The 13,065-nt window shown below is 37.9% G+C and overlaps 1 protein-coding gene across 7 annotated transcripts in view; it reads left to right on the top strand.

Annotated features, from left to right (window-relative positions):
* LOC116093650 (calcium-binding mitochondrial carrier protein SCaMC-1-like) overlaps positions 1-13,065 on the top strand; it is a 52,524-nt gene that overhangs the window by 34,421 nt on the left and 5,038 nt on the right. For 5 of the 7 annotated variants that reach the window (XR_004119777.1, XM_031375222.1, XM_031375221.1 and 2 more), the window contains exons 5-8: positions 2,132-2,290; positions 6,254-6,406; positions 11,421-11,528; positions 12,348-12,515. Coding sequence is in view for 6 of the 7 variants with exons in the window: in XM_031375222.1 (XP_031231082.1) it covers positions 2,132-2,290; positions 6,254-6,406; positions 11,421-11,528; positions 12,348-12,515 (588 nt within the window). In the remaining variant the exon portion in view is untranslated. The remainder of the gene's footprint in view (positions 1-2,131; positions 2,291-6,253; positions 6,407-11,420; positions 11,529-12,347; positions 12,516-13,065) is intronic. The other 2 variants (XM_031375223.1, XM_031375226.1) reach the window with 2 other exon arrangements.

Below are 13,065 nucleotides of genomic sequence, written 5' to 3' on the forward strand. Positions count from 1 at the left end.
TTTGAAGAACAAATACCTCAATAGGCATCCCCACATAAGAACAACTATATAAAACTGGCTAAAATGAAGAGGCAGAGTTGTCCATTTCCTGTGGGCTTTCCTCTGATGCTGCATGAGACTTCTTGCCTGGCCTAAAAAAGCACTTATATTTGTGGACTTTGGTTTATATTTCGACTCCTTTGTTTTTCTCTCTTTCAGTCACCTCTCACTTTCATTTCCTTTCTAATTAGCTTATCTGTAACATCAGGTCATCTTCAGACAGACGAACCTGATTTTGCACATGGAATGAAGCGATATAAACTCAGAACTTGATATTACTCCTTTCTTCTTTATAACCAACCTAGCAAAACAGTAATTATTTCAAACTCTTGGGTTGGTTACTCTAGAATCTTTCTGATTTCTAACCAATATTATATAAATCCTTTAAAAAGAAATTAAACGTAGTGTGAGTATTGCGCTACATTGTGGTGTGCATGTGGAATTGTCAGGACACTGTCTAGAGCCGGTTTTCTCTTTGAACTGCATAAATTCTAGAAAGTGAACTCAGGTTGTCTGGTTTGGCCGCCATTGCCTTTATCTGCAGTGCCATCCCACTAGCTTTTGCCCTTTTATTTTATTTTATTTTATTTTTTAAACATCTCTTTCCATACCTACATATGATCTTGTGGTTCTTAAAATGAATGATATCTTCAAGCATATCATTTTCATTGCCTAGAATATCCCTGCATATATAGAAAGGCAAAATGATTGGTGGCCTCAGAAGTCCTGATGCCTGGGTTCAAAATGGAGCTTTGAGGTTTTAAGTTACTTTAACTATAAAGAATTTATTTTCTCTTAAACATTGAAACTCACTTTCTTTTAAAATTATTTTTAAATTTATAATTTTTATTTCTGCTATTATATTTTTATTAATTCTTTGGGATTTTGTGCAATGTGCTTTGATCATACTTATTTCCACTCAACTTCCCCCAGATCCATTCTTCTCTCCCTGCCTACCCAATGTTCTTACTCCTTTCTTAATCCATCAAATCCAATTTATTTATGCATCCAGTGCCTCTGTAAGATTTTCTTAGGATACCATTGTTGTTGTATAGTTATTACTCTGTATTGTAGTTGATTTATCTTTTCTTATGTCTCTTATTATAAAAATGATAGCAGAGTTCTCTAAATGCCAGAGGCAGAAACCAACTTCTGCATGACCTGTCATGAATGCAAAGCCCAGGGTCCATCGAGCATACTGACATGCCATTTCAACAATATTTATTGAGCACATTTATCTTAAGCTAAGATCTAGGTCTCTAAACAGTACAACAAAGGAGACCAAGTTGTTGGCCTCATTGGACTTACTTTGTAAAAGAGTGGCCAAGCAATAAACAGAAATGAACTGATCAATCAAGACTGTATTAGAGAGGAAATGCTTGAGTCATGAAGAAATCCTCAGGGCAGAGGGAAAATAATTTGAGAAGGTTCCTGAAAGGACATTAATGGAACGAGGGAATAAACGTGGGGGAGCTAAGCGCAGTCACTTGCCTACCACATCAACAGTAATAAATAGAACCCAAATCTTCAAGTCTTGTTTGACACTCTTCACTGAAACATAATGCTTTAACACTTCAAAAATAGTCTTCAGAAAACAAAATATGATTGCTAAGGGTAAAATTACTACATACAAACTCACTGTAATATATGTTTTTAAAGAGAAAATTGGTCAACAAAAGATCACTGTGAGTCATAAGTTGGATGCTGTTCTTGACTCCTGACTTAAGTTATATCTAAGAATTTGGGATAAAATGTAGGAGTTTATTCAGTATTTATTCCTCACCTACTGTGTGGCAGATATTGTTCCCTGCTCTCAGGTTTACATTGTTTTCATGGAAGAGATTATACAAATAGCTTGAGAATTATTTTAAATCAATACCAAATTTAATGAGTATTTTAGCTTAAATCTTCATGTGAATGTGTTATTCAAAATCATTCGAGTATAAGCACTGTGTACTAAGTAAATTGTCAATCTTCAGTATTGGAGGTGATCTGAAAAAGAACTGCTTTTTTTTGATGTGTGAAAAATTTTTCTTGATCTTACTTCTCAACTGTTTATACTTCACTGTCTAATTATTTTTGTGTTTATCAGATAATTGATATAGGAGAGAGTATAAGTATTCCAGATGAATTTACAGAGCAAGAGAAGAAGTCTGGAGAGTGGTGGAAGCGGTTAGTAGCAGCAGGGATAGCGAGTGTGATTACACGGACGTGCACGGCACCTTTGGACCGCATGAAAGTCATGATGCAGGTAGTATGCATGCCTTACCCACTCCTGAAGAACGGGAGTAACGTGAAGAGTCCTTGATAAGTGTAACATTGATTTTAAGTGCCTGGCAGATTTCTCAGTACCTTCTCATTGATACTTCAGTGAATTAAAATTTGTAATTACAAATCAATACTTGTTAGATAATTTTTCTATAAGAATATAAAAATCAAGAAAAATGTTATGAATTAAAATTTGCAATTAAAAATATATGGTTGTTTTATTGTCCTTTGTTGTTTTGGTGATATTGGTAGCCTTTGGTGCTAAATTAAGAATAATTATTATAATATAGCATGATAATTGTGTAAAACTATATATAATGTTACCTAATTAAGAACTTTGTAAATTATCTGTAATTATTCTTTGTTCTTTCAAAACCTGTAACTCTGATTAAATATTCAATTTATATGCCATTTTAAGAAGATACCGTGTGTTAAAAGGATATTATTTTGGATTAAGGGAGCTTCATTTATTCATTCTATACATATTCGACAGATATGTTATGTATTAGGTAGTTTAGTGGGCATTAGATCCTATCGTGGGTTAGACACACTTTTTACCATTAGAGGAATTATAATACATCAGGGAAAATAAATAATTTGATAATAAATACTTATTTATTTTATGTATATGAGTACACTGTAGCTATACAGATAGTTGTGAGCCAACATGTGGTTGCTGGGATTTGAACTCAAGACCTTTGGAAGAGCAGTCAGTGCCCTTACCTGCTGAGCCATCTCACCAGCCCAATAACAAATATTAAAATACCATTTTATAGCCAGACCAAAACCACACTAGTACTGTGGGAATACCAAGGGAGAATATATACCGTTTATTTATCCTGTAGATACATAATGATATCTTAGTTAATTTATCCAATGGAAATAAAGGCTTTAGTTTAATAATCTAAATATAGAGAATATACATTAGTATATGGAAATTGGACAACTAACCAATTGTCCTATGTGGTAATGACACAACTAACCCATTGTTCTTCTATGTGTTTGACTCCATGTGTAACTCATATTCTATTCAACCAGGAAGCTAAATTTGAACCATTGTTAGGAAAGGCAAGTTGAAAATATTCTGAAGCACATTAGAGAACTCAGTTTCCCCAGTATCTGGGCCTTAAGAAAATTTAAAAATTACATGTAAAGGAAAAAAATATGAACATTTACATCACTACACAAGTGGAGAGATATATAGCTCTATACAGATGGAGACATGTGCAGCAGTACACAGATGAACACATGTACATCAGTACATAGATGGACACATGTGCAGCAGTACACAGATGGACACATGTGCAGCAGTATACAGATGGACACATGTGCAGCAGTACACAGATGGACACATGTGTAGCAGTACACAGATGGACACATGTGCAACAGTACACACATGCAGTAGAACACAGATGGACACATTGTTGAATGGTGACACAGATGGGAATAGAGCCAATAGGGCAAAGTAAGAAAGAAGATATCCTATTGTGTGCTAAGTACATGTTATGTGCTGGAAATGCAAAGATGGAAGATCATAGTTCTTATTTCCCAGAACATTACAGACATACAGACTCAACCTGCAGTGATGGTATGATATTGAAAATTGTAACCGCCACTTCAGAGGTCTTACTACAGGGCAAGGATAATCATGGGTCACTGGATTAGGGAGAGTGGAAAAGCATGCAGCAACATTTGTTGGACATGTTAGGGTGCTGCACACATGAATCCACAGCAGCTGTAACTGCATGAAGAAGACCTGTGGAAATGAGGCCAGCTGAAATTACAGCGTGGACAGGGGAGGCTCCCTCATGAAATGCTGCCTCTGAGGAGCTATTGGCAATGGATGGCTACTGGGGGAGGGGGAGTTCTCTCCAAGGATGTGGGCCCTGAGAGGTTCCTGTGCTGCAGGAGATGGTCATGCATGTAGCATCAAGCAGACATAAAAAGCACATGAAATGGAGGCAGAAAGGTGATGGAGGGGTTAGGGGCAGAGATGGAGATGAGGAAATGAGGGCAGATCTGATCAAAACATATTATATATGTATGAAATTATCAAACAATAAAGAAATCTTAAATTAATGTTATGGAGCAAATATAGTTTAATGAAAAGAATGAAAAATGGAAAGGAATAAAGCAGAGTAGGAAAAGGATGTGAAAAAGAAAAGGAAACTTTAGAAAAAAATTGAGAATAAGGAGGAAAAGTAAGTGGGAAGTGAATTAAAGCCAGGTGTGGTAACACATTTCTGTCACACCAGCACTGAGGAAGAGGAGGTAAGATATCAGGGGTCTAAGATCATCTTCAGTTTCATACCAGGTATTAAGCCAGTCTCCCTTCCTCCCTTCCCTGTTCTTCCCTCTGTCCCTCCCTCCCTCTCTCTTTCTCTCCTACACACACACACACACACACACACACACACACACACAAAACCAAAAAACCATGCGGGGTAGTGGTGGCACATGCCTTTAATCCCAGCACTTGGGAAGCAGAAGCAGACAGATTTCTGAGTTTGAGGCCAGCCTGGTCTACGGAGTGAGTTCAAGGACAGCCAGGGCTACACAGAGAAACCCTGTCTCGGAAAACAAACAAACAAACAAACAAAACCATAACACAAAAAACACAGAAAAAGATAGAGGCAGACATTTACTGACTTGTATTTCCCGTATATATGTTTGTTAGGGATTCAGTAACAAAGTACCACAACCTGGCATAAAAACAGAAAGGTATTATAGTTCTGGAGGACCAGTCAAGTAGCCAGCAGGGCTGGCTCCTCTGAGCTTAGGGGGTCTGCTCTGGGTGTCTCTCCTTGACTTGGATATGGCCATCTCCCTAGCACTTCTCATTGCTTTCCTTTATGGTGTGTTAGGTCTCTCTGTGTCCAAATTTTCCTTTTTTTAAGAATAAAGGTCATATCAGTTTAACTTTATTTCGTCTGCAAAGACCCTATTTAAATAAGACCACACCCTAAGGGCCGTGGACTTGTACAAGTTAGGATCTCAACAAATGAATTTTGAGAGCCACAATATCTTGAAACCTTAATATACTCACTGTTGAAAGTTTGATGTATTATAATCTAATTCTGTTTTCAGGGTATATATCAATGTGTTCTTTAATAATCTTTGGGGATTATTTGCTTGGGCTAAGAGTTTCTGATAGTTGAATTATTTCTGTCTTTCATAACTTGTCTTTATTTTCCTTTGATATTTTAGGAAAAATTTCCACTAGTTACCTTATATTGTAGATAATAGTAAACCCTAGACTACTGTATTTTATCCTATACATACATACATACACACTTGTATATATTCACACATATGATAAAGTCTAATTATAATTAAGCATAATAAGAGATTACTAAGTGGTACAGTCATGATCATAGACTCTAATGCAAGTTACATGGCTTTCTTCCTTCTCGTAAGGAAGCACTTTGTTACCTCTGGCATATGCATATTACAAGTATCACTACTGCTGAGTTTTGAGGCCTTAATGAAATGAAATGAGGAATACTGGAAGATGTGTCCTATGGGAGTCCTGTAGTAGTAGATTTGAGAACTGAGATAGCTCCTAACTGATTCTTGGGTAGGTAGACTATACTGTATAGCTTCAGTGCACAGAGTTACTTATGAATCCTGAAGGCAAAAAGGAGTTGAGCGTGGATGACTTCCCCATCTATGCTGAGCAGCTTGCATCAAGGTAAAACACACGGAGTGTTTATTTCTGTGAGTCTACTTATTTGAAGCACGGGATCCAAAACAATGGATAGAGGGAAGATTACTTGATTTTTATGTGTAACTGAGGACAAAAAAAAATACATCGATTTTATGTGACTGAAGGAAAATGAAACTGCTGTTGAAAGCTATGGGGTCCATGGTACAATTGTTTCACCAGCAATGAAATTGTTTTATACTAGCAGTAAAATAAGCTGATGAATTTGCCGGTTATTTCTAGGTTCCAAGTTCAAAAATGAGTAAAATGAGCTTGGTTCGTATGTTCAAGCAGATGGTAAAGGAAGGAGGCCTTTTTTCTCTTTGGCGAGGAAATGGTGTAAATGTTTTTAAAATTGCACCCGAGACAGCAATTAAGATTGGGGCCTATGAGCAGGTAAGGTGCTATTGACTTAATCATGTTTTAAACTTAACTTTTCAAGGCTTAGACTTCTGTGAAACAGAGCACATGTATGTATGAGCAGTAGTTGTCAGTGTAAGCATGATTGCTCTGTTTTCAGTTGGTTTCTTGTGCTTTCTTATGATATGGTGTAGATTACACTGTAGTATCATGACAGGTCTGCGACTAGTTCTCTTCATTGTCACAGCATATGAGGTGTCCATAAAACACTTAATAATTGCTTTTTTCCTAGAACCATCTGAATGTTTTTTAGAGATTTCAGCCTATTTATTAATGAACCAAGAATTAGTGGTGAAAAAGTTGAGGAATGTGCACTGAATTTCAGGGTTTCTCTGTGAAGCCCTGGCTGTCCTGGAACTCATTCTTTATAGACCAAGCTGGCCTCAAACTCATAGTGATCCCCCTGCCTCTGCTTCTGCCTCCCTAGTGCTGGGATTAAAGGTGTGTGCCACCAATGCTGGGCCTGATTAGAACTCTGAATCCTACCTTGAGCAGAAATGAGTAAGAGGTTTTGTCTTGTCTTGGGTCTTAGGGAACACTTCCACTTTCCCCCACTGACTGTAAGGTTTCTCTTAGTCTATCTATATCCATCTTATGCTTATATAACAGCTGTGAGGCATTCAGTAATTTATAAAGGAAAAAGATGTGTGTCTCACGGTTCTAGAGGCTGTGAAGTTCAGGCCTACTAACTCTTTGAGAATCTTCAAGCTACACAATCGTATGGTGGAAGATGGGAGGTCAAAAGAATGCATGCAAAAGAGTAAGAGGCAAGAAGGGCTGCTTAGCTTCATTACACTCCACTCTAGCAGTAAGCTTTGGTCCATTCCTGTGATAATTAGGTTATCAAGTCATTGATGAGAGAGGGGCCCCTGTTGCCTAATCACTTCATAAAGGCCCCACTTGTTAATAATGTTACTGTGTATGATGGTCATTTATGATATATAGTGTGATGGATAATTTTAGAGGGCAACTTGACACAAGTTAGAATCATTCAGTTGTGAAGAAAGTCTTGGAGAGATTGTATAGGTTGCCTTGTCTATGGGCATTTCTGTGGAGGATTCTCTTCATTACCTCAGACAATGTGGGAAGACTCAGCTTGAAAATGGGCAGCAACCTTCCTTGGTTTGGGGCCGAATTATTTAAGAGTAGAGAAAACTAGCTGCACACTAAGCATGAATGCATTTTTCCCTCTTTCTGATCTTTCCTGTGGATGGTACTGGCTGCTGCTTCAAGCTCCTGCTATTTTGACTTCCCTGGAGTAGTGAGCTCAAATAAACATTCTCCACTCAGTTGCTTCCTATCACAGCAACAGAAATGAAACTAGAACAAATGGCAATTAAATTTCATCATGAGTGGAGGAGGGAGGGACCACTCAAGCCACAGTGTTAGGAGGACTTTTCCTGTTTGACCTTTACTGAATGGAGATAAGTTCCTTCAGTATCTATTTGGAAAACATTCCCTAGGGTTTTAATCATGAGTGAATGTTGGCTTTTTCTGTCTATCTAGATGATGTTGTCACTTTCCTTTTATCCAAGCGTTGTACCACATTGAAGCTTGTGAGTATACTGAGCCTTTATCATTGGTAAAGACCTTCAGTCCTAGTATATGATCTCTCAAGTGTGTACTACACTTGGTTTGCTAGTGTTCTATTGAGGATTCTTTCCATATATATCCATTGAGGATACTGTTCTGTCTTACTGTGTGTTTGGCTTGGAATCACTGTGATGTTGGCTTCCTTATAGGAGTGTTCTTTTAATTTTTTAAAAAAAGTTGAGAGTGACATCAGTTCTATAAACTGATCTGACCACTGATTTCTTTTTGTTTGGAGATTTCTGATCGGGCGATCCTGTCTTATCTGTTATTGATCTGTTTAGACTTTCTATTCTTAATTCAGGTAGTGACTTTATTTTTTGGGGGAAAGGTTATGTAAGTTATTGGCACAGAGTTCTTCAAACTAGGCTCTTAGAATCATTTTTACTCCTCTGATACCAACTGTAACATCCCCTTTTCTTTTTTCTCTTTCTTTTTTCTTTTTTTTTTCTTTTTTTGGGTTTTTCAAGACAGGGTTTCTCTGTGTAGCCCTGAATGTCCTGGAACTCACTCTGTAGACCAGGCTGGTCTTGAACTCAGAAATCTGCCTGCTTCTGCCTCCCAAGTGCTGGGATTAAAGGCGTGTGCCACCACTGCCCGGCTAACATCCCCTTTTCATTTCTAATTTTAGCTTTTTAAAAAAGGACTTTTACCTTCCACTCCCATTTTTTATTAGATATTTTCTTTATCTACATGTCATATGATTTCTCCTTTCCCAGTTTTCCCTACAAACAAACAAACAAACAAAAACAAGAACAAACCCCTGTTGGCTTCTCCCTCCCCATGCTTGCCACTCCACCCTCTCCCACTTATTGGCCCTGGCATTCCCCTACACTGGGGCACAGAATCTTCACAGGGCCAAGGGCCTCTCCTCCCATTGATGATCGACTTTGCAATCCTCTACTGTACACCTGCTGCCAGAACAATCAGTCCCACCATGTACAGCTCTTGGTTGGTGGTTGAGTCCCTGGGAGCTCTGAGGGTACTAGTTAGTTTATATTGTTGTTCAACCCAAGAGGCTGCAAACCCTCAGCTCCTTTGGTCCTTTCTCTAACTCCTTCATTGGGGACCCTGTACTCAGTTCAATGGATGGCTGTGAGCCTCTACATCTGTATTATTCAGGTACCCATTTTTAAAAACTCTTGCTGTTTTGCAGTTGCCTCAGTACCTCAGCAGCTGGGGTTATTCGCACACACCACAGTATTTAGCTACATGGCTCCTTTTTTTTTTATTTTTGTGTGTGTGTGTGTGTTTTTTTATTATTATTATTTTTTATAGATATTTTCTTTATTTACATGTAAATTTCTCCCTTCCCAGTTTCCCCTCTAAAAAACAAAGAAACAAATGAAAACAACAAAAACAAACCCCAGCTGCCTCCCCACTCCCCATGCCTGCCACCCCACCCTCTCCTGCTTATAGGCCCTGGCATTCCCCCACACTGGGGCACAGAACCTTCACAGGGCTGAGGTCCTCTCCCCCCATTGATGATCGAATTTGCAATCCTCCACTATACACACGCTGCCAGAGCAATCAGTCCCACTGTGTGTACTCCTTGGTTGGTGGTTGAGACTCTGGGAGCTCTGAGGGTACTAGTTAGTTCATATTGTTGTTCGTCCTAAGGGGCTACAAACCCCTCAGCTCCATTGATCCTTTCTCTAACTCCTTCACTGAGGACCCTGTACTCAGTTCAGTAGATAGCTGTGAGCCTCTGTATCTGTATTAGTCAGGTACTGTCAGAGCCTCTCAGGAGGTAACTAACTATATTTAGGCTGGCTTGTCTTTCCTTCAGTCTCTGCTCCATTGTTAATCTCTGCCACTCCTTCCATGGGTACTTGGTTCCCCCTTTTAAGAAGGAATGAAATGTCCATCTTTGGTCTTCCTTCTTGAGTTCCTTGTGGTTTGTGGGTTGTTCTTCCTGTATTCCAAACTTCTGGGCTAATAACCACTTATCAGAGAGTGCATACTGTGTTTGTTCTTTTGTGATTGAGTTACCTCACTCAGGATGATATTCTCCAGCTCCATCCATTAAGAGGAACATTACTTCATTGCTGGTAGGATTGCAAACTGGTACAACCACTCTGGAAATAAGTTTGGCGGTTCCTCTGGAAATTGGACATAGTTCTACCGGAGGACCCAGCTATACCACTCCTGGGTATATACCCAAAAGATACTGCAACATGTAAGAAGGACACATGCTCCACCATGTTCATAGCAGCCTTATTTATAATAGCCAGAACCTGGAAACAACCCAGATGTCCCTCAACAGAGGAGTGGATACAGAAGTTGTGGTACATCTACACAATGGAGTACTACTCAGCTATTAAAAACAATAAATTTATGAAATTCTTAGGGAAATGGATGGAGCTGGAGAATATCATCCTGAGTGAGGTAACTCAATCACAAAAGAACAAACATGGCTCCTTTTTATGGCACTGATCTTTAAGCAACTTTGCTATGTGCCCCCTTTTTCTAGACAGTATGTAGATTTTCTAAATCTTTCCACTCTGCTCAGACCCTACATCCTGCCCCAGTTCTTATGGTTTATCTGGCTAACAGTGGCCAACACATACTGCGGCCTGAATGCCTTACTGCTTTAAAAACTTCCCTGCCAAATAAACCATTCTGTCACCTCTACAATCCCAGGGCACAAACAACATGCATCTTAATGTTTTTTACATATGTATGCACGTTTTGCCTGCATGCAGGTATGTGTATTCTGTGTGTGTGCCTACTGCCTGCAGAGGCCAGAAGAGAGTGTGCTAGAGTCCCCTGGAACTGGACTTGAGATTGGTTGTAAGCCTCCAAGTGGGTGCTGGGATCTGAACCCAGGTCATCTGCAAGAGCAGCAAATGCTCTTAATTATTGAATCATCTCTTTATTTCTTTTATATTTAATTCTTTTTACACCGTAATTCTTTTATACAGTTAACAAGGGTTGCCTGTAGGTTAATTCCCAGTAGAGTCCTTATAAGTTTTACTGTTCTGTTCTTCTTTACTATATTCTTAGTAACGAAAGAGTCTGCCATGTTGTTTCTAGCTATCTAGCCACCAAACACATTGCCTTCCATGTATAAAGCAGGACGCTAAAAAGAGATAAAAATACAACTTTTGTTTATATTATTTGCATGATCCTTATGGTGATGTAGCACATTCAAGGATTGACTTAAGTAATTTAACTATTGCTATTGAATTGTTCCACAGGAAAAAAAGAAAAAAGCTGAATAGAAATCTTTAAATCAACTATTACATAGAAACTAAAATTTAGTATTATACTAGGTTATGCTGATATTAGGCACCTGATATACATTTTAATATAATTTTATACTATTGGTTAATGTTATAAAACTTGAAAGGCATATATTTCAGTAATACTATACATTTCAATATTTTTATTTATACAGTTTAAGAAACTTCTTAGTTTTGATGATGTTCATATAGGGGTTCTTCAAAGATTTATAGCTGGTTGCATGGCTGGGGCAACTTCCCAAACCTGTGTTTATCCCATGGAGGTATGTATTATAACATTTTAATTAAAATCATGCTATTAAGGCAACTAACAATCAGAAATGACTTCCAGATCACTATAGCAACTTTGTAAAGATTTTAACCTTGTATAAAATATCAATCTCAATAGACTTTATTGTTGTTTTAGACAAATGGTATTGTAGATTGACCAAGAAAATAACAGTCATTTATTTAGTCACTTGTTAGACAAATATGGATTGTATGCATGCAAAGTTTAAGGTACTTTTCTAGGTATCATGTAGGATCCAAGGGAGACTCAGATGCAGATTTTGATCACCATGTATTACATAGTCTAGAAGGGAAAATAAAAAAGCTACACTGATATTAATGGTCCAAAATTTAAAAAAATGTTCTAGAAGATAGCTCAATATAAAGTGTTGTGGAAACTCAAAGGGGAATATTTATTTCTAGTTAAGAACTCCATGAAAGATATGAATAGAGTGTATCATCATGGCGTAGGCTTTGAACATGAGGGATTATGAAGAGAGGCATTTTAGGGGAAAATAACTGGTTGAATAAATGGAGTTTAATGAGTAGACATTTAATTTCAGATTGTCTTGGGTGTTTTTTTGTTGTTGTTTGTGGGTTTTTTTGAGACAGCATCTTACTCTGTGGCATATGTTGGTCTGGAAGTCACTATTCAGCCCAAGCTGACATCGGGCTTGTAGGAATCCCCTTCCTGGGCTTCCAGGTGTGGAGACTGCTGGAGTAAGCAAGCCACCAGGGATCCTATGATGTCTAGATTGGGACACGAGTTAGGTGAACCTAATCAATATGCTTTTATCACATTCTTTCACACCTAGGTGATAAAGACCAGGCTGATTTTAGGTAAAACTGGAGAGTATTCTGGGATTATTGATTGTTTCAGGAAACTTCTGAAGAGAGAGGGTATTCAGGCCTTCAGCAAAGGTTATGTTCCCAACCTGCTGAGCATCATACCATATGCAGGTTTACAGCTTACCATCTTTGAGGTGAGTTCATTCTCAAAAGTCTGACATTAAGCATTATATCTGAGAAGGAAACATAATATTTCTATTCTGAAATATAGATATGGCTTTGCATGGAGTAGCTTCTGATCAAGAATTAAACTGAGTATTTTTATTTTCCTTTCTCTTAGACATCTGATAATCTACTAATTTTTGTTTGATTTTTTTTAAAATCCACTTCTTGGCTATGATGATTATAGACATAAATTCTTATAAGATAGTAGTTTTCAGCCCTGGATATGCATCAGAACCACCTACTCAAAGATCTTTAAAAGAATAGACCCCCTTAGCCACACATCCTGTGGTATTCTGATGGTGTAATGTTATCTGGTAAGGTCATGGCATTTCATGGTCATAACTATGTTATCTGTCTCAGTAACGATTTGATGTTGGCATAAAAATGGTATTGAGTTAGTTCCTATGAGAACATCCAGAGTTTTTGTTCTGGTCTTCAAAACCAAAACAATAAAAGAAAAACAAAAAGCAAAACCAGACAAAGGGGACATAAGAAAATATAACAAACACAGACTGTGAA

This window comes from Mastomys coucha, unplaced genomic scaffold (genome assembly GCF_008632895.1).
Source record: "Mastomys coucha isolate ucsf_1 unplaced genomic scaffold, UCSF_Mcou_1 pScaffold16, whole genome shotgun sequence".
In the NCBI taxonomy this organism is placed as follows: domain Eukaryota; kingdom Metazoa; phylum Chordata; class Mammalia; order Rodentia; family Muridae; genus Mastomys; species Mastomys coucha.